Genomic DNA, 22,652 nt, shown 5'->3' with positions numbered 1-22,652 from the left:
GGGAAGGGAAGGGAAGGGAAGGGAAGGGAAGGGAAGGGAAGGGAAGGGAAGGAAATATTAGATGTGGGGTGAAAGGTCTAGGGTGACCTCGAGGGTTTTGCTCTCAACACCTGCTAAGATGATGATGCCATTTATTGAGCCAGGGAACCACTGACTAAAAAGTGGGTTCCTGGGAGAATAGGGTGGGGAACTAGGAGGGGAGCTCAGCTGCAGATGTGAATTTTGGAGCTATTAGTGACAGGTGATATTTCTAACCCTTGAGAGTAAATGAAATCATCTATTCAGTGCAGAAAGACTGAGCTGAGGGTTAAGGTCTGAGCCTGGGGCTTGCCGGCCAATCCCCAGAGGCTGGCGGTGATGGAAGACTCAGCAGAAGAAATGAAGAAATTAGGCGATGATGTAAGTGGAGAGCCAGGAGCCTGTGCCACCCCCTCAGCTTTAAGAGCCGTGTACCACGAGGGAGAGAGAAATACTCTGGTTCAAATACCAATACGATGAATAAGATGAAAAGTGAGAATTGGTCATAAGGTTCTAAAAAAGGGACCCTGACAAGAATAGATCCATGAACAAGTAGGAGTGAAAGCCTGATCTGAATGAGCTGAGTGAGAACAGGTCTTGAGTGACAGAAGCAGGGAAGGTAGACCACTGTCTCCATCAAGGGGAACAGAGACAGGAGACATAGCCAGAGAGAACGTGGGGTCTGGGAGAATGTGTCTTCACACACCTATTTAATGTACATATGAGCGGGTACAACAAACTCGTGTGCTGATGTGGCTGATATACATAGGGATGAGGTTGCTGCGGGAGGGAGAGGGGATAAAAGCAAAGGCAAAGCTTTTGGAGATGCTGGAGGGGGCATCCAGCCCAGCCAGTAAGCAGGAGGAAAGGCAGAGCGGAAGTTGGTGGGTGGTAGAGTTCCTGCTGAGAAGATATGTGAGGCTCTTCTGACGGCACTTCTTAGGGAAAGAAAAGGGGGAGCCCTTCACAGTATGGAGGGTGAAAGGCCTGTAAAGAGAGGAAGAGGCATTATTTCAGAGACTAGGTGAGTAGATCACCTAGGCAATGTTAGAGGGTTCCTTGCACCCCATTACATCTCTACTGCATGCAACTCTCTTCTTTGGTACAAACACTGTGTCCTCGAATGGAAAAAGAATAAAGTAGCCAGGCTTGGTGGCCCACACCTGTAATCCCACCGGGGGCTGGCAATCCCTGGGAGGCCGAGGCAGGATGATGGGATGTTCAGGCCAGCCTGGGCAACTTAGTGAGACCAGGTCTCAAAATAAAATTTTAAAAGAAGGGGAAGAGTCTGGCATGTATACAGAGCTTCGCAGGTTCAATTCCCAATACTAGAAAAAGGGAGAAAAAGCAGACAACTTTTCTAATGATGCTCATTTGCATATTCCATTTCTACTGGGACCTCGCCTACTAGTCTTTTCGGTGGTTTTACCATCACCCAGAATACTTTGTGATTTTTTTGAAGCTTTTGACAGTTTAGTTCATCTTTGTTCAAATTGTTCAAGTATTGTTTTCCTGGATTCTAGACTTATCTATAATTTAAGATTAAAGTCCTTTAAACTGAAGAAAGTTTATTTTAAATTTCTCTCACGAAGATTTGCCCAGCAGAATCCATAATCACATGCAGCCCAGGGTGTTTGAGTTAAAGGTTCTCCTTTCCTCACGCATTTTACCATCTCTCACTGTCATGCGCCCTCATTCCTTACAGAGGGATGAGGTGGGGGTGACAGAACTTGAGGTACTATTACTGACCTTTCTCTGAGACACACCTAAATCTGCCACACACATCACACTGCACATTTTCTCTCTGCGTTCTGCTTTCATTATTGAAAACTCCACATCTGATTTCTTTCTTTCAGTATTTTAAATACAGAAAATTCACTGTTTTACAAGATAACCCCCATTTTTTCTATCTCTGCTTGTTGAATGTTTTGTATGCCAGTGGGCTGCAGATTCCCACCTTGAACCCTTTACTCCTTGGCTCTTCTAGTTCTTGTAAACTTTCCCTGCAGAATCATTTCATACTGGTGTACACTGGTGATCTCTTCCTAGACTTGCTGTTGTTTCTGAACCATGTAAACACATTTCCTTCTTCAGCATTTCTTCCTGTGGCATGATGGTCATTCTCATTTGCCGATACTCTTTCACATGTGGCAGCCAAAGCTGAATGCTTCCCTCGTCTGTGGTGTGAAGATAGCAGAGTACTTTCCTTGACACAGATATAATAATTAATACAGATTGATTGTGTTTTTAAGTGAAATTATGTTGAACTTGTTGTCAGTTAAAAGATATGGGTCTTATTGTCATGAATTACTCTTAGGAGCTAGATTTCATCCCTTGAGTAGTATTTGCTAAGCTGCCAAGTGGCCAGGTCTTCATCGCTATGACCAACTACCCGACATATACAAGTTGAAGAAAGAAATGGTGTATTCTGGCTCACGGTTTCCGAGTTTCGGTCCATGGTTGGTGGAACCCAGTGCAGGAGCATCGCTGTGCAAGAGCATCATGGAGGAAAGTAACGCCCTTCACGGGGGCCTCGAAGTAGCCCGGTTGGAAAGAGTACAGGGAGGAAAGAGCCAGAGCTGGATCCGGCCCTCCAGGCCACAGCTCAGGGCCCACCCGTAGACACCCACAGTGTGCCCTCTCGTCTTCTCGGCGTCTCGGGCCCGGCAGGTGCACCAGCACAGTTACCGGTCGCCCTCAGCAGCGCTGGACCTTTCTTCAGTCATTTGCACTGTCGTCATTCAGCTAGCAGGATTTGAGAAAGGGAAAAAAGGGTTTTAGCAGTTGTAGGAATCTGTCTTCTAACAGAAATAATTTAGTCTTGTTTTTTTCAAAAAAGAGAAAAGTTGTCTCACGCTCAGTGGAAGGAGTTGGGGCACACAGAGACTCAAGACACTGGCCCAAGTCTGTGCAAAATGAACTGGTATTTGAACTCAGGGTCACCCTAATTCCAAGACTTGCACCTTTTAGCTGTGTATGCAGTTCTGGAACGACTCGGGCCTTTTTCCACTTTGGGGAAAATAGACTGTAGTCCTAATCATCACATACACTTCTACTCTTCTTAGCAATGAATTAGCCACAATTTTGATAAATTTTTAATGCACATTGAGAGTTTTGAGCATTGCCGTATCAAAGAGCGGGCCCTGCAGCATCTCCCCCAGCAGGCCTGCCTCTCACTCACCAGCACTGACCTGCAGGCTTTCGGTGTGGCTCTCAGCGAGTCTCAAAGCCATGAACTTTGAGCTCACAGTACTCCATCCTGTCCACAGGTCATTATGAAAGACCTTTACACAGGGTAAGTTTTCAAAACTGCTATAACAAGAATTACCAGTGGATTGAATCTACCTGGAAGACCCATATCTTTGAGGGCTTCTCAGACCCAGCCCTGCAGATAAAGAAAAGGGTCATCTCTTGCACAATGATATCACACAGAATCAACGGCTTTACCTAAATTTATACATGTGCAAAAGAGATAACAAAATGTGAGAGTCTCCCCGTCCTCCCCGTTCGTGTGAGTAGGACTAAATAGAGCATTGAAAGCAAAAGTGATCAGTAGTTTCAGATACTTCAAATTGTATGAAAAGGGATCAGTGTGTTTTCAGTAATCTAAGAGGCAGAACTAGAACACACAAGCCAGTAATTACCAGCCAGAATCATTCCTCTGGCTGAGGGGCTCTCCTGGGTGTATTTTATTGGCCAGTGACCAGTGAGAAGCAGCATCCTTTGCCCTTCACCCTGCTTTGTGCCCACACCCTACTGATCAGACCCAGTCTGTTTCACTCTGTTTGCCTGACCAGTACCTCACCTACATTTGGATATTTGACTCATGCTGTTGGGGTAGATTACAGGAAAGCAGGCTGGGAAGCGACTTAAGGCAGACCTTTCTAAGAAGTACAGGAGACAACATCACTTACTAATAAGGAACACAGACTCTTAGCTAGTCTACCTTATTTGGATGCCAGCCCTGCCACCTATTACTATGTGGAATTAAGCTGGTTGCCTAGTTTCATGCTTCAGTTTTTCTACTGTTGAAATGAGAATATAATGAAGATTATGTGAATTAATATACATAAATCAGCTATGTTAGTTATCTATTGCTGTGTAACAATATTACCACAAATTTAGCAGCTTAAAACCACATACATGTATTATGTCACATCGGGATATTAGGCACGGCTTATCTGCTCTCTCTAGAGTCTCACAAAGCTATAATCAGAGTTGTCAGCCAGCTACAGTCTCATCTGAGCTCTGACTAAGGAAAGATCTGCTCCCAGGCTCACTCAGTTTGTCTGCGGAGTTCAATTCAGAGCTTCAGTTGCTTCCTGGTTGTCAGCCAGAGGCTAGTTTTTGCCCCCAGACAGCTGAATACGTATTTACAGCCAGGTAAGGGGAGTCCCTGTACAGCGGGTGCCATAGCTGTATACACATAATCAGGCACACGTGATGACGTGCATCTGGAACATTGAAGAATTCCACTGGTTGGATACCGGATACCGGTGACACCCATGCTCAAGAGCTGTCGACAAGTCAGGGCACTGAGCTCTGAGGAGCTAGGGACCAAGGAAGGTCATCTCAGAGTCTGCTGGAGGTCCTGTCGCTCAGTACATGACAGAGTACTTCATAGCTGCTAGTTGTTTTTCACTGAAGCTGGCTACACAGATTAGCTTCTCCTACCGGGGGTGTTCAGACAGGAACTGGATGGTGACGTGGACATGTAGTAAAGAAAACCAAGTGGAGCTGGAACTTCAACCAAATAGTCCTTAAGAGCACGAGTGTCCCGGTGAGTTCGGTTCCCGGTACCGGAGAAAAACCAAAAAAAAAAAAAAAAAAAAAAAGAGCACGAGTGATTTTTGTTCAGCTGCCAGCAAGGTGATCAAACTCAGTCCCCCACCCCCGCTTTCTGGGTTCATTGCAGCTTTTTCTCTTCTGTGCTTTTTTCACTGGACTTAGGCTCGCCTGTGTAAAAATGGGAACCACAGTCTCCCGTATGACTTCCGTTTAGAATTCTAAGCGTTGCCCTGGTCTCTCATAAAATAGGCAGGTTTGAGGTGGGTGGGAAGGAAAAAGAAAGAAATATTTTTTACCTCTTCTACGAACGGCAAACTTTTCTCTTTCTAAGCAAAAGGACCTGGATTGTTTATTGCTTCAGTGTCTCCCAAAATGTTAGCCAGATTTTTGTGTCTACACCGCACACAGAAAGTCATCTAACATCTCCTGGGAAGTGGGTAGGTGACAAGTTGGATGTTGAGGCTCTCTAGATCCTGCTGCTGACATACAAGCGTTCGCACCCCTCTGACTCACTCCGCAGCCGCTCACGCGCCTTTGCCCTTGCGCAGAAGTCCTGATAAGCATAAACTTCCTGTTTAGTAGCTTAGTTCTGAAAGAGGACTGATAAGGCAGTTCCCTGGAATACAGCGCAGCGTCCAGAAATGTGCTTTTTATGCCTGTGAAACACATAGTCTTGCATATTAATTCTACAGTGCATGCTCCAGCCCCCTTTCTGCATTCAGTTTCTGAAAGATATGACTTAGGACCATATGTGCTACATGTGCAAACACCCAAATATGTGTGTCCTCCTGGGCTGTGGAGGGAGCATGTGAGTGACTAGAAACTCTGCAGCATGCCAGTAGCTAGGTATTAGAAGTACCCTGACCATGAACCAGCCCTGTTATTTTTTAAATTTAGACAGTTTCCCAGTAGAGCATTAAGGTGTTAATTGCTTCTGCACTTTTTGGTTGACAGATACGTCCTTTTTCACCTACGCTGGAGAAGCAATTATTGTAATGCTCTTGTGGGCTTGGTGAGATATTCTTTAATAGATTGTAAAACTATGGGTAGCGCATTGTGCTTTTCAAGGAAAACTGTCCTTTGTTCTGTTTATGGTTGATAACAAGAGTGGACATGCTATTCAGATCACATGGTACATCTGTTAAAGGGAAATGCGCAATGGAAAAAGGAAAGACAGCAGTAATACACTTTCAGAAAATATGTATCCAGATTTCAGATATGAGAAAAATGTCCCTGTGTGTCCATATATCACTGAGTGGAACAACGATTACATAAAGCAAACAAAGAAACAAAAGAGCAAACCTTTTCCCGTAGATATTCAGCAAAGCGCATGTCTCCAAAATTTCAAGATGTTATTATTCCCTGAAAGTGGCATGGACTTCCAAACAAAGGGGTGACAGGTCACTAACTCAATACAAATAAGAAAACTATTCTTTTACCTATTGTGTGAAACTTTCACAGTGCATGCTTCAACTATAGTTTGTTATAATATTTCATATTTATGTTTCAAGAACCATAACAAAAATAGTCTTAGGACTTTTTATTGACATTTGGGTTTTTTTTTCAATAAGCATCACTTTGTCAATGTGTTCAAGACAAGGCAGCCCATATTAGACAATGATATTGTCAAAAGAATAAAGTTCTAGCAAAGTGATTTGCCTGGTGTATATCCTTAGGCAAGCTGTCGACCCTTGAAAAAGTTCATATTTTCATCTTTAAGATCCTGGGTTTCTGTAAAAATCAAATGCATGTGACTCTTATAGGCAGTTTAAGTGGTCTATGGATGTAAATTTCTATTGTCAAAGAAAAATATAGGTTCTGTGGTACTGAAGATTATATAATTTAAGTATGCAAAGTATCTTTTTCAAATTTAATGGACTATAGGATGGTGTGAGTATATTGCTAGGATCCCTCCTTGGACTTTGGAAGAAGCCTGTCCCCATGCCAGAGAAGGTCTCAGAAATTTACAACTCGTATCTTAACCTGTGCATTATTTTTGCAGACCTGGGAATACCCTACCTACCAGCTGACAAGGGTTCACACTTGGCCTGTCTCGCTGGCTGGCTCTCTCTCACTGTCTCTCTCTCTCTCTCCTTTCTTTTTTCCTTTCTGTTCTTGACCCTGCCTCAGCCTCCTTCACTGCTGGGATTATAGGCATGAACCACCCTTCCCATGAATGACCATTCCCAACCATTACTGGGTTTTAGCTGTAGAAAACTTTTTGAAATCTTCCATGAGGGGAAAACAAAGAAAACAAACAAAAGTAGCTGAAGATGAGACCAGAAACTTAGGACTCTGCCTATTTGGTCTTTTTCTTGTCAGATACCTTAAAGATTTCAGTTGAAAATGGAGTTGGGACAAATATGCCATATTTTATATATCCTAAGATCTACCACCCCCATACATGTCAAAAGCTGTGAAAGTGGGTTGCATGTTATGGTTGTCCTTAAAACTTCACTAGTTATGACATCATCATCACTGTGTATGCATGCTCTTATTTGGTTGTAATTCTTGGCAATGTGATTGGATAAATACAGTCCCCTAAATTTCAGGCAGTAAACCACTAAGGACCGTTGCAGAACGAATAGGTATTGTCTAAAAAGTTCACTTGACACCCTCCCACAAGATCAAGAAAATACAAGCATCAAAGCTTAGCTAGTGCATCTCAGCAATCTCTAAGAAAATCCAAGGGCTAACTGCAGAGCGCTTTCTAGGCCGTGCTGTGTCACAGCTGTCCTTGATGCCCATAGAACAATGATAGGAAAATGTGCATATCAGTGACACTAGTTTAGAAGGAAAATGGGAAGAAATTGTTAGAAGACCTTAGACAATTTATTTCACTTACCTTTTCCTTGTTGTGTGTATAAACTTAAAAATCCTAGCGGTGGGGCTGAGGATTTAGCTCAGCAGCACAGCGCCTGCCTGGCAAGTGCGAGGTTATGAGTTCGATTCTGGTACCGGAAGAAAAAACAAAACAAAACAAAACCAAAAAAAAAAAATCCTAACGATAAGAAATCAGCATTTAGTAGCTTGCCCAAGCCAATATGGTTAGTTTTTCTAGGACATAATGAGCCATTTGCATATATTTTCCAAGTAGCTGTCCCTAGTTAGCTGCAAACTAAGAGTTTGCTTTGCTAATTATCACTGATCATGTTGTTATGATCTTTAACTGCATGAGGTGTGTATTTTTTGCTAGAATAAAAATGAAAATTCATTGTGAGTAGTGACTAAGTCTATGTCTTTTTTTTCTGAATACCAAAGTGCCTAATATTTAACAAATTATCAACAGATATTTGATAGAGAATTGATGGACTGACAGATGAACTGGGATGGGGTGGAAGGGTGAGTGACTGAAACACACCAACATTTCAAAGTGAGTGAGGCCAGAAAGCAGTTGTGTCTGAGCAAGGGGCAATTGCGTGAGGAGACACAAAGGGCAGATCCAAAGGGGAAACAGTACTGACTCCGTTATCTGCTCGACCCCTTGCTACTCATGTAAATAGGGAATAATTCCCTTGGGACAAGAATGTAGTTGTTTTTCTATGTGGAGCAGAAGAAAATATCCGGACCAGGAGAGGGGCCAGAGAGAGTGCTGTTCCCCCTGTGAGGGTAGAAGCAGCCGGAGGTAGGCTTTAGGAGCTGTCCTTGATAAGGGCAGCACAGCCGCCCCAACCCTGAATCCCAGTGGATGTCAGTAGGGCTACGACAAAAGTCACTGAAGCTGGCTTTTCCTGTGGGGCCCACAGGACTCCCTGATGCCTTGCCTCTTGGTTATCCCCAGTGACTGCACTATTAGTTATCCATCTGTTCCTTTTTGAAGTGGATCAAGTATCATAAAGAAAAAAGAAAAGTCCAATACATTTTCCTGACATATAGGCATCTGACAAAATAAGAGCAATTGACTTCCTGTTACCCTAGGGGCTTGGAGTCTGCTGGAAGATGGCATTATTTTTTTTAGCTCTTTTTTATCTATGCAGTCTTGTGTCCACTGCTTAGCCATTATTCATGATGAATCTGAAAATTTTTAGCATTCCTTGTAATGAGGAAATTTCATGGATTTAGAAAGCAACGGCAAACAGAAACACCAAAACAATACCCAGGATTTGGAGGCAGATTTCTTTTATATCAGTGGGCACTGATCGGGGTCATTTCCAAAGTATCAGACCCTGATCCCTGGTGGTCTGGGGCTTACATGGGATGTGCAAGCAGGAAGTGCAGAGGCAGAATGGCTTGTCAGTTGAGGATTGGCTTATCCAGTGAGCATCACAGTGACCAGCCATTTCTAAGGGACCAGAAGCATCAGGAAGTGGAGCAGAAACTATCACCTGGGCAACTAAGAAACTGAAGTATATTGGCTGGGGCGGGGGCACTTTCTGTTACAAGAACAGAAACAAAATTCCACTTAACAACAAAGGCTAATTTTCAAATTTGTTTCCTTAATCCTTAAAATGGGAATGTTATGTTACTCACAGGCTTGTTCTGGAAGTTACATTGAATAGTGAGTGTGAGGACGTTTTGAGGAGTACAAACTGCTTTCAAATGATCGGTGATCTTTAAAAGTATCAAGTGTTTCTTTAATTTCTCTTTTCAGTCAAGTGCGAGATGTATGCTCTTAGGTATTTATGGAAGAAAGAAGCTAAGCAGGTGTATCTTTAAGTTGCATTTCCCTGCAATCAATTAAGAAGTCTAATTTCTGGTTAAGATATATTTTCCCTCCATTTCCTTTTCAGCCAGAATGGGAATCTCCGTATTATTCCTTTAGGTTTATGGTTTTTGTTTGTTTGCTTGAGACAAGGTCTCTTATCTGAAGTAACAGCCCCTACGCATTTAGCTCCCTCTTTTGGACCCTAGCTAAGCGACCTATCAGTAGCCATAGCACAGACCTAATATCTCAAGGTCATCTTCCATCTGGAATGTTCCTTTCTTTTCACCCTTCCAGCTGAACAAGACATATCTCCTAACCCATATTGTTCTGCTAGACTTCTATATCAGAGCATCTGATTATTCAAATCCTACAATAGTAGCCCTTATTTTTCATATCCAAATCATTAGTATTCAACATAAGATACTGATCACCAAAGGATATCAAAAAAGAGATGTGAGGGCCGATAGTGGTAGTGCATGTCTGTAATCCCAGCACTGGGAGGCTGAGGGAGGAGGATTGCCATGAGTTTGAGGCCAGCCTAGTCTATGTAGCAAGACCCTGTCTCAAAAATAAAAAAAAAAACCTAAACACTATGCAGTCCAGGTAATGTCACTCCAAAAAGGCATATGAAATAAATGAGTTTCTCCCAACAGTATTTCATTAATTTGATAACAAGTTTTTCTGCCTTCATTTTTTTTTACTATTGGGAGAAATGATAGGAAGTAGTTTTCCTACTGTTGTGTAAGGAAAAGCTTAGACCTCTAAATACACTTGTGTTGCCACCATGGAACTGTCCTAGGGCCACAGTTTCAGCTGTTGTTCTTTCACAGGCTCCCAAGCTCTTTTGTGGAAAAACATACTTTACTGAAATGATCAGTGCAGACATTTGTCTCTCTGGTCATTGAGTATGTGAAGAGCAGAAAGGTAGAGGCTGTAATGATTGGTCTTCGAGGTGCCAGCCCTTACCTGTAAGAATAGCTCCTCCAAGGGAACATTGAAGATCAAAAGTAATTTCAAAGTTCCACAGGCCAATCACTAATGTATAACTTGGAAAATCCAGTTTTGGGTCACATTTTCAGTAAGAATTTCACAGCTTTGAAATGGACTACACCACTTACAAAGTCAGAATCACACATGACGAGTTTTCCTGCAGGAAAATTTCTTGGCACTCTTGAAACAAGTGCAGTTACTAGATCTCTTGCCCGACGTGCTTCTGAGGTCCTCTTGCACTCTTACATCTAAATATGCACCACTTCGTAGTCGTGCTGTGAAAGAGGAGCGGTTGCACTGAGACGAGCCCCTTCCTGTCTCTGATACCTTCTGTCATGGTCTCATGTAGATTATCAGGGGATTATTGGGAACACATGGTATGTGATGTCAGTCTCGTGACCCCTACCTGACATGCACACAAATTGTATAATAGGGTGCTCTGACTGGCACATTGCTCAGACACAGTCAGCTATGGCAGTATTTCTAAAGTAGGATTCTTAGATGGACTCCAGAAGAGTCCCTGCTTCAGAATGGATCTTCCTAAAATTATATGCAAACTTTTTCTGGGATAAGGATCCAGAGTTTTCAGTACATTCTCCAAGTAGTGTATGACTGCACAGTGAAAGACCATTGCTAATTATTTTGTCCTATGTTCATAATAATCAAAATGCTTAGAAGATTAGCAGACTGCGTACTTTGCATCTTCCAACATCCAAATAGTAACATTAACCGTAACATCACAGCTGACGTATGTTGAACACTTGCTGTGTGACAAGTATTATTGTAATTTCACTATAAGAATTTTATCACTTAGTCTTAACACTTAAATACCTTATAGACATTGTTTTATTTCTCTGTTAGAGGGAAGGAAACTAAGACCCAGAAAAACTAAATAACTTGTTAATAAATTGTGGCACTTGAAGCTTAGTAGCAAATTTTTGACAATTAGGTAACTGTTTTTGAGATATTAGAAAACAGAAAGAATTCTAGTTACCATGTTTTAAAGTAGTGAATTTCTCTCACGTAATTCTTTAGGAAATATGATATCTGAATCTATCATACCAACCAGAGGGTTCACATCTTCATGCTGTTTCTTTAAAAACCTGATCTAAATATCACATACTTTCAGGAGTCACAGATTTTTATAGTTGGTACTGCATATTCATGTGTTTCCTTTCCTTTGAGGTGATTCAGAAAGAAACATGCAGATACTAATCCCACCCTTTTCATCATTCCGTAAGATAAATAGTGACCATAACTTGATTTCACATGAATATTTGTACCAGGTGTGATTTACATGTTGCACATGCCTTCACTATGCTATTTTATGCTCAGACTCCCAGGGGGTGAGAAAAATACTGGTACATTCCTCATGTCGCTGCACAGCCGTGAAAAGTGCCGAAAGACCTTCCTCTGCCAGTCTGTGGCAAGACTGAGACGTTTATCACAGAAACCCAGCTTTGATCCCTGCAGCTTTGCTGAACCTGGGATGTTAGGGAGAGCTTGAAAGGAGCGTGGAGAAAGCGTCTGTTTATTTCCTGAGAGGACTAAACTTCCTGGTAGCACCACAGGAAGTAATATACAGGTAAAAGTGTAGTGTGGACAATAATATTCTTTCCAAAAGTAGGCACACAGATACAGCTTTAGTATTTAGATGTGAGTCCCAATCCCCCTTCCTGAGCATTGGTAATCAAGCAAGTCAGTTTAGGCAAGTAACTCTATTTGCTCCTCTGCAAATTCTGCTCCTCCATCATTCTGCTCTGCACCATTCAGCCATCGTTCCGTTTGCCACAAGCCACTGCTCACTGCCCAGTCCTAATGCCTTGTGGGACCCTGTGGGACCAGGGTGCATCTGCTAACATTCCAGGCCCCCTTTTGGACACTGAAGACACATCAGGGATCAGAAACTGTCTCCAACACCAGCATTTCAAAATCTGTGACTTAATGTAGGGATTTTTCTTCAAACTAATTCTATTTCACTGTTTGTTCTACTTTTTAAAAAACTATAGGATGGATAGAATTTTAAGAAGTAAAGAACTTCACTGGTGCCTGTTTTGCTCGATATGCTTCTAGTAGTTGCTTTTAATATGATTTCTCTTTCTATGCCATAGCTGTGGGAAAAGACCTGATAGATCACTTTGTGGTTGACAAAAAGGAAAACTAAATCTTCCTCCCTCTTGTACTCAGACCTCATTAAGTTTCTCCGCTATGACATGGTGTATGCTCGCCCCTGCTCCAGTCCCAGCACCCCAGACCTTTTCTAGGTTTCCTGAGGAGGCTTCACTATCCACTGGTCAAACAAGATGCTGTTCAGGCCTAATTGATCTCTGCCAATAAAATTCCTCTTCATTAAGAAATGTGGAGTTCCAATAATCAACATACTGCTCCATACTTTAGTTTCTCATTGTTACCTCTAGGAGGCGTGGCAAATGACCTCTCTCTCCAGATCCATTCTGTGCTCTTGCTGACACCTGTCTAGTTGCTAATGTTCAGCCACCTTTGAACTTAGGCTTGGGTATGCAAAAAGTTCCCACCTTGGACTGGGATGTAAGCAAAACAAACTCAGTTGTATTGAGCTAAGCTTCTTTGTTTGGTTTGTTGGCACAGTGCAGCCTGATGTCGTGTTATATAACCAGAGTGGCTTTCTAGGTGCTCTCCAGACCTATGTCTAATGCCTTTCTTCCAGCACTTCATGCCATTATTAAAAGCCAGTGCTTCATAATAGCAGCAGGCTAACCTTCCTAGAACTCAAAGCTAAGTCCTTCTCTGTTATCATGTGTGGCCTCATCTCCCCTTGCTTCCCAGTCTCTTTCCCACCAATCTCTCTGCATGTACTAAAGCCTAAACTGGTGTGTCTCAGTCTTGTCTACATGTTAGGATAAGGTGAGCTTTAAAAAGAAATGTTCAGTTCCCACCTGCAAAAATTCTGATCCAATGGAAACGAACCAGTTCTTGAAAAACACAAACTATAACTCACCCAATATGAAGTACATTATTTGAATAGTCTTGTAATTATTAAAGAAATTGAATTATTTATTCATTCATTCATTTGCACATTGTTGGGAATCAAACCAAGAGCCCATGCATGTTTGGCAAGTACTCTACCACTGAGCTACATCCCAGCCCTGATTGTAGTTTTTAAACTTCTAAAAAAGAAATATCCAGGACCAGATCATTTCATTGGAAAATTCTTTTTTTTTTTTTTTTTTTTTTTTTTTTGGTTTTGGTTTTTCTCCGGTACCGGGAACTGAACTCACGACCTTGCGCTTGCCAGGCAGGCGCTTTTGCCGCTGAGCTAAATCCCCAGCCCCCTCATTGGAAAATTCTATAAAATGTTTAAAAAGAATTAAGAGTAAGTCCACACATTCTCTAGTAGAAAATTGAAGGAGAAATGTATTTTCTAATTCATTTTAGGAAACTAATATCATTATCCTCTTACCCAAACCAAAGACAATGCAAAAGAAAATAGACAGTAGCATCCATGAATATTGATGAAAAATCTTAACAAAATATTATCAAATAGAATTTAATAATATATTAAAAATATTACATACTATTACCAGGTGGGTTTTCTTTTTAGTAATGCAAGGTTGGTTCAATATTAGAAAATCAGTGTAATCCATGAAATCATCAAGATAAAAAGGAAAAATCACCCAGTTGTATTAGTCAAGGAAAAAAATTGAGAAATTTCAAACCCTTGTGTGACAACAAAAATGTCTCAAGAAATGGGAGCAGAGGAAACTCCTCAACTTCATGAAGATTATCTACAAAGAACACCTACAATGACATAATACATAATGATAAAACAATGACTGCCTTCCCCTAAGATGGGAAAAAGTTAAGAGTTTATTCTTAGGGATGATATTCAGCATGATATAGCAAGTTCAGCCAGTGCTTCTCTCAATACAGGGAAATAAAAGGCATGTAGAATAGAAAAGAAGAAATAGAACTATTCCTGTAAATGACTGTCTACATAGATAATCCTAAAAAAATTCAAAAAATGAAAAAGAAAAAAACAAATTCCACAGAGCCAAGGGATATATGATAAATATATAAAAATCAATTGTATAAGTGATTAGACATTATTGAAAAGAACAGTTAATGCTTAAGTTTTTTCTTTCTGACCAATTTTGGATGCTTACATCTGGTAATCTGGACAACTGATTTGAAGACAACAATAGGCAATATAACAACGATTGTAGAATTCCTATCATCTTGTCGAGTGAAATTCTGTATTGTTTCTAATGGGTTTATTTATTTTTATTTTTATTCTCTTTAATGGTTTGATCAATCTTGCATTCTTATATCTGGTAATCTGAGCAACCTCATTGAAGATAACAATATGTAATATAGCAACCACTGCTAATTCCTATCATTTTGTTCTGAAACCCTGTATCATTTTTATTGTTTTTGCCTTGTTTTGTTTTGTCTGTGTGGTTGGTATTTTGCTATTGTTCTTTTTTTATTATTATTATTCCCTTTAAAAATGAAAAATCAATTGTGTATCCATATACTAACAATGCGTACATATATAGTGAAATTAATAGCAAAATACTACTCATACTAATTCCAAAAGTAAAATTCTTGAATGTAAAACTAAGGAAAAATATATAAAACTTGTATGCTGAAAGCTAGAAAAATGGTGATAAAGGAAATCAAAGAAGATCTTAATAGTTGGAGAGACATATTATCTTTCCTGGGCTGGAAGACTCAAAATAATAACACTGTTAATTATTTCCAAATTGATAAACAGATTAGACACAGGGTTTGTTTTAAAAATTTACATGGAAAGAAAAAGAAGCAACTTTTTAAAAATGAGCAGTGTAGGCAATCTGTCAATCCGATTTGAAGGCTTCATGTTGTTACAGTAATAAAAACTCGCTAACAGAGGACTAGGCACACAGATAAATAGAAGAAAACACAGGACCTAGAAAGAGACCCATATAAATATGCCCAGCAGGTTTTTGACAAGATCAAAATGCTATGTAGTAGATGAAAGGTGGTCTGTTCAACAAATGGTACTGCAGTTATTTGACACCTACCCATGAAGAGGAAAAAGAAAACCTTGACCAAAATCTCATACTGTTTATAAAAATCAACTTAAAATAGATTACAAACTTAAATGTAAATCAAACTATTACAGGAACTGTGGGCAATATTTAGACTGTAGGGAAAACAGAAAATTTTAGGAGCTGTGGCTTAGCAAACAGTTCCTAGGCTTTACAAAAGCATAATCCATAAAAGGATTAATTGACCCAACTGGACATCATCAAAATTGTAAATGATCTATGGAAGACCTTGTTAAGTGGATAAGAAGAAAGCCAGCAGCCTGAGAGAAAATATCAAAAGTCACACATTTAATAAAGCACTTGAATAGAGGAGATACAAGCAATTCTCAGAACTCAACAATAAAAAGCAAACAATGTAATTGGAAAAGTACATGAAGAGACATTCTCCAAAGCAGATATACAGATGAAAGTAAGTAGGTACTAAAAAAAAAATCTATATATCTCATAGGGAAATGGCTCAAATTACTGAAAATTAAAACTATAATTAGATATCAGATGGACTATAATTGTAAACAGTGATGACACCAAATACTTGTGAGGATGAAGGGTACTGAATGACTCTCACACTACTAGGGGAATATAAAATAGTACATGTAGTCTGGAAAACACTTTAGCAGTTTCTTAGGAAACTAAATATACAACTACCATATGACTCTCAAATTATACTCCTGGGCATTTACCCCAGAGAAATGAATATTTATGTTCACAGAAAATTCATGCATGAATATTTATAGCAGCTTTATTCATAATAGCCACAAACTGGAAACAATCAAGATATCCTTCAACAAGTAATAGTTAAACAAACTCTGGTGTATTTACGTCATAATACGTATTTACTCAATAATAAAAAGGAACAAACTATTGCTATGAGTAACATCTTGGATGGCTCAGTAGGGAAAGATGCTGAATGTAAAAGTCAATCTTGAAGGTTTCACATTTTGTGTTTCCATTTATTTAGCATAGCAAAACATCTTGAAATGGCAAAATTTTAAAACTAGAGAATAGCTTACGGGCTTTCTGAAGGTAGGAAAAATCTAATAATAGGACAGAGGCAGGTAAGGCTATGAAAAGGCGATACTGATCTTCGTGGTGATGGAGGCGTTTGGTGCCTTGGCTTCATCACTATCAATAATGGTACGGTATACTATGGTATTATAGTTCTGTAAGATTTTACCCTTGGGGAAAAGAAGATAAGGCATGCCGGGACCTCTCTATTACTTCTTACAGTGGCCTGTGAGTCTACAGTTATGTCAGAATTTAAAAATACAATCAAAATTTAATATAAAAATATCCCATCAGTGGGTATTCTGCTTCCAATGCCCTGGGGTAGGCTCAGCACCCGTATTTTATGAGCTGCTCTCGTGGCCTTTGTCCCTCTGTTGGAGGCATCATTTCCCCTTTCAGCAGCTCCTGTTTCAATTCTAGTTTCCTGTTCATGCCGCTCCACAATTTCAGAGTCTTGCCAAAAGTTAGGGGTAACTCCCTTCTACTCCTGAAGATATTTTTAAAGAAGTGAGGCAAGGGGGTCCAGACACCAAAGGTTTCACAGCACACAATAATATTATGCTTTACTTTTGTTCTATGCGAAGCAGTGCTACAAGACAGTAAGATGGTCTGATACGAGTTCACAATATCCTATTCCTTTCTCTCTGTTCCTTTACTGATTTGTTTTTGCGTATGTCAAGTAGATCAGGACTCTGACTCATTCTGGAAGGCAGACCCCACGGGCTTTGCCAGGCTCCTTGCTCCAGGCCCTGCTTCTCCGTGTCTGGTGCTTTTGACAGGATTTCTTGGAAGATGTGATTAGCAATGTGAATCCAGGCATAGTCTTTCTCCTCTTCCAGGGAGGATTCCTATCCTTCACAGCAATATTAAGGGACAAGCTAGTTTACCTGGGCAACACAGTATGTCACAGAATCTTTGTAGGAATCCATGTTCCATTTTGTCAGTAATGCAAAACATGTCTTTTGACCAAAACATCGTATTTGTGCTTTTACTGATATTATTAACTTTATAGACTAGTTTAGGGAGAAATGACACATTCTGTTTATGTTGAGTTACGCTGTGTACTTGAGTATTACTGACAGGGCAGGGATCTTATGTTTTGTTTAGTGCTGTACCTCTAGTGTCTAGAATGGTGCCTGGCACAAAGGACGTACACCCATTTTTGGATGCATGGGTATCTTTCCATTTGTTCTGATTTAATAGCAGAAGTTATGTAAGTTTTCTTCTATAGATCTTGCACATTTTTCTTGGGATTCTCTTGCTATGGAGAGATCTTCTACGATAACTTCTAACTGACTATTGTTTGGATATATAAAAGCTATGCACACATTATTATATACATATTAATTGTGTAGCTGTCTTTGTAACTGATTTTTTGTTCGTAAAACTTTTTTATAATTTTCTTGCTTTAGCCAAGCACCATTGTTGTTTAAAACTTTCTTGAGATGAATAATTTAAAAGCTTGAATTACAAACCCAAAGAAAAACAGCAAACATTTAAATCCCATTATACCAGTGATATTCTTGTTGGCTACACTGGGTAAGCAGGGGTACAGATGTAAACCTGCGATTCTTTTTTCTAAGATAATGAAATATAATGATTAAGGAAAATGTCAAATCCAGAACCATCTCATTCCTTGCCAGTCAGGCCTCATCTGTTCCCTGCGCTGCTCACTAATTGAAGAAACTATGTAATGTTTGCTAGGAGGTCCTCTTCACTTGCAGAGGCACATTTGCAATTTAAATCACAGAAGAAAGAAACTGTCAGTACATGTTGACTTGCCCAAGATCCCCTGTTTTACTGCAGCCTTTGTTCAGTATGCCTTGATACATAAGTGAACTCATGCAAATGAATTCATCTGTCTTCATTTCTCCTTGCCATCTGATCATTAGGCGAACATTAAACACCAAAAAAGACATGAAATGATTGATTACTTGGGTAAAGAATGTAGGTTATCGAAAAGCAGGCTCCTCCCTCTCCAGGCCGCCCCTTTTCTCCCATCCGCCTTGGAAACACCTAGAGCAGATTTAGTCATTTCCTTCAGGATGAAAGAGAATTATTGGCAGATAAAATTCCCATGATTCAGCACATTTTCTTGCAACAATTTCCTATCTTTACTCTTGAGCTTTGCCTCATTCGTATTCCTTCTTTAGTCTCCTCTGCTCAGCAAATCCTGATCAATAAGTGCAGCAGATTAGTCAGGAGACAAAACTGGGAACTAGCTATGCAGGCGGCACCTCGAGCCTTCAGTGGGCGTTGCTTCCAGGACGATCTGCTCTGTGGCTGCTTCTGCTTTGCTCACAACCCCACTATGCCAAGCGGCCTGGGACTTCGCCTGTCTGACCACCTCGTAAGCATCTTCAGAAAAATGGCCTTAACGTTTTCCTCCTTTGATTTTCAGCGTTTGACACGTAGTAGTCATCGAATAACTTATTGGCTTGATAAATGTACAAGTTACCTAAGTAACCAGGGTGTAAGTGTTTACTTTCTTTTCTCATTATTAGAACTAGCTAGCTGGGGCTGGGGATTTAGCTCAGTGGCACAGCGCCTGCCTAGCAAGCGTGAGGTCATGAGTTCGATTCCTGGTACTGGAAAAAAGAAAAAAAAAATTAGAACTAGCTTAGGAGAAGATTTTACATCTTTTTGATTGAGACCGTAATTGGCTGTTGCCAGTTTAAAAGATAGGCAGACTAGTGGATTTATAATTTAAAAATAAATTACACTCAAAGAATTGAGCTTTTCTAGACTTTTGAGATTTAGCCAAAAACCTGGAAAGGGCTGAGGTTCTTTCTGGAGAAAATAGCACTGTTCTCCTCTCAGAAGACTGTACTTTCATGTTGTAGGGCCCCATTTTACGCGCAAAGTGTGTCCTTAAAAGCCTCAATAGGAGAAAGTTTTTATTAGTCAAAAGTTATTTCTCTTGTGATTGGTATTGCTACTTTGCAGTTGCTTCTTTGTGAAGTCGGGACTGTCTGACAGTGGGCTGCTAACTCTGCACATAAAGGTTTATAACCAAATGTGTAGACGTACGGGTCACGCTGCGTATTTAAAGAAGATCCAAAGAATCCATGGGGCAGAGTTGTCGGGCACCTTACATCCCTGTAATACAAATAGTTACCATCTGCTATGCCATCTTGGTTGCTTTAATTATTAATTTTGTAAATAATTTAGACTTTGCCTTTCACCAGCCTGAACTTAATAAGGTTCATTTGTAAGGCCATCTCTTCAAGTATCAGTTGGGCCCGTGTAGGTTTCTGTGGTAGGGAGGAGAGGTTTTTGGATTTTGTTTTGTTTTTGAGAATCCTTTTTTGTTGTTGTTGTTGTTTTTCCGGTACTGGGAATCGAACTCACAACCTTGCACTTTCCAGGCAGGCACAGTGCCACCAAGCTAAATCCCCAGCCCCTCTGTTTTGTTTTGTTGTAAGGGAGCACTGGGCAAAATGCACGCAGTAGTGGATTTGGTTACAAATGCTTCTGGTAGATGATCTAAAAGGGCCAACAGCTTCAGGCACTTGATAAGAATCTTTATTGTTGAGTTTCAATTCTTACGTGGTCTCTCATACGAAATGTAGTGGGTAGAGCTGATGTTGTGCACACTGCCAACCTCTATCTTTGCTTTTGCCTTAAAGGGCACTACCAACTCACATAGGCAGTGCACGAGACTGCCACGAAAAGCGAGCTTCCACAGTGGTATGCTGGGGTACTACAGTCTCAGGCCCGGCATACTCCAAACCCTGCCCGGAACGACATTTCCTACTTCCCTCCGGAAAGGAGTAGTCTACCACCCTTACTTCCTTTCCCCAAGTGCTCTGTTCTTATCACTAGATCAGAAGAGAGGCAATTTCTTTCCCTAAGATGATCTGATGGTTTCACTGCCTGGTGAGATCATTTAATAGCCACAAAAATTCATGGAGATTTTTGAAATTATACTTAATCATATGCAATTGGAGAAATGGCAGAGAATGAGGAACCTTTCATTGCTAGTTGACTTTGAGAAGTTAGGTGTGTGCCTGCATGTTAAGATGGGTGTCTTTGATGTGCTGGAAGTGCATAGCCCTGACTTGGGGAGAATCTGGAAAGCCATCCGGTTTCTCCCTGCACACCAAGAAAGTATGTGGGTGAGTGAGGAAACGTCTGGGGGAATTCCAAAGCAGTGTGCATCATAATTAGCCTCTAGGTAGGTAAATACTGACTTATTTTTATCAAAAGACTGGTGTTCCCTTCTGGTACATAAACATTATCCCCACAAGATCTGTGAGGTTTTCAACTTCTGTTGCTTAAAGAATTAGAAATTTACAACAGTTACCTTGAAATTCTGAGGATCAACTCTGCCTTGCTGTACAGTGATTTTCTCTGCAAGAAATGATAGCAGTTGTTACATGAGCTACTGTATTCTGTTTTTGAAAGACAAAAATGTAGGGTCAGTAATGTTTTGCTCGAACCTATGGAAGGAAAGATTTTTCTCCTATAGCTGGCTTCCTAAGCTGAAATATACCATGAACTTGGAGTCTGCCGCTGTGCAATATACATTTGTATTGTCATTCTGGATTCTAACTCTTTTCCTGACAACTTTTAGTTGTTCTATTTAGTTACAAGGGGAGAAACTAGAAAAGTCGTGAGGGAATGGCGTAAAACAAAGGGCGAAGAGGTTGGTACTTAAGACATTACTACAAAAGACAGTTTAGACTGTTCATTGACAACCTGAGCCCTCACCTGTGCCCTTTCAGTGACCCCCGTGGGATGCCTGCCTCAGTGTTATCTGGCTACACAGTCTTACAAGATACTCAGCAAAGTACAAGGAAGGAGGCCAGAGGAGGAGAAGCCGCTTAACCTCACAGAACGACTTATGTGAGTCTGTTCTCAATTAATAAGGCAAATGCTTTTCTTTCACAGAGGAATTCAAGGGCTCCACCATCGTGGAGCTGATGAAGAAGGAAGGCACCACCCTGGGCCTGACAGTGTCAGGAGGAGTTGATAAAGATGGCAAACCAAGAGTGTCGAACCTGCGGCAGGGGGGAATTGCTGCCAGGTAACTGCCCCTCGGGGGAGGTGGAAAAAGGAGCACAGGCTGTAATTAATTCCAGAATTAAAGCTACCTCGGAAAAGGTCACTGATAAATAAATGACAGCTGCCATCTGGCGGGCAGCCGCCGGCAGCAGAAACGCAGCGGGCGTGTGTCGGCAGCGGCCCCCAGGCGGCCCCACGGTGCTTGCGGCTTTGCCGGCCTGTGCTGAGTTCACCAGGAGCTTTGGTGTCATCTCCAGAGCAGCGAGGCTCCCCTAAGGTCGTCAGTTGAACCCCTTGCATGAAATTAGATTTCAGTGTGCAGCTGGGCGGCAGGGGCTGCAGCGGGGACAGGACGCCCAGATCGTCCGAGTGTGAAGCGGGTGACCGCTGTGCTGTGTCTGGGGAGACCGCCGGGGGGGAACGGCCCGCCAGAGATGAGTGGGGGAGCCAACTCCAAGTTTCTAAGTAAAAATTTTGGTTTTCTACTTACGAGACTTCCCTTTCACCAAGACCAAGATACAGTTTCCAAGTAAAGCAAAGGTTTGGGCCAAGGGTTCTCACTCTGTCCTGCGAGTCACTGGTTTTCGTCAAAGACAGAACTGCCTGGCCCTGCGCAGCGTGGGCTTGCTGTATAAACCTATTCTAAATCTACCTCAGGAAGAGGAGATGGACTTCTTCTGGTTTCATTACAAGCGAGATGAGTGTTCCCTAGATCCCAGACACCAATATTTCTGTCCACATAATTTTAAGTTAAATTTTAGCATCCTCACCTTACAGCGGGCCATCTGAAATGGTGATTACTTTTGGTGGGCAAAAGGTCTTTGATTATTTTTCCACTCATAAGCTCAACTGAGCTGACCCTCTGTGACTGGGAGGGTGCTGCATGGAAGAGGCTGACACGGACCCAACCCCCTAACCTACCTCCTTCAGGTTTTTAGAAGCCACCTCCCCACCACACACCCTGGGCCTCCTTTTATTTTATACCAGTCATTGCCAGTCCATGATGGTCGGTCCTCGTCTGTGTCCGGAGTTCCTTCATGTCCAGCCCGCACACGGAGGAAGATGCCGTTGGCACTGCAGTCATGCCATAATTAAATGCAGCACTATACCAGTTATATTGGGCATTAAAA

General features: G+C 41.2%; 1 protein-coding gene across 3 annotated transcripts in view; it reads left to right on the top strand.

The window, feature by feature from the left end:
• The window catches only part of Grip1 (glutamate receptor interacting protein 1), a 208,512-nt gene that overhangs the window by 56,369 nt on the left and 129,491 nt on the right, over positions 1–22,652 (top strand). For all 3 annotated transcript variants that reach the window (XM_005397458.1, XM_005397455.1, XM_005397454.1), the window contains exon 4: positions 21,409–21,544. In XM_005397458.1, coding sequence (XP_005397515.1) covers positions 21,409–21,544 — 136 coding nt within the window. The remainder of the gene's footprint in view (positions 1–21,408; positions 21,545–22,652) is intronic.

Source organism: Chinchilla lanigera, unplaced genomic scaffold (genome assembly GCF_000276665.1).
Source record: "Chinchilla lanigera isolate Chin_1 unplaced genomic scaffold, ChiLan1.0 scaffold00057, whole genome shotgun sequence".
NCBI classification, from domain to species: Eukaryota; Metazoa; Chordata; class Mammalia; order Rodentia; family Chinchillidae; genus Chinchilla; species Chinchilla lanigera.
Note: the sequence above shows the minus strand (reverse complement) of the source record. Positions and strands in the feature narration are given on the sequence as shown.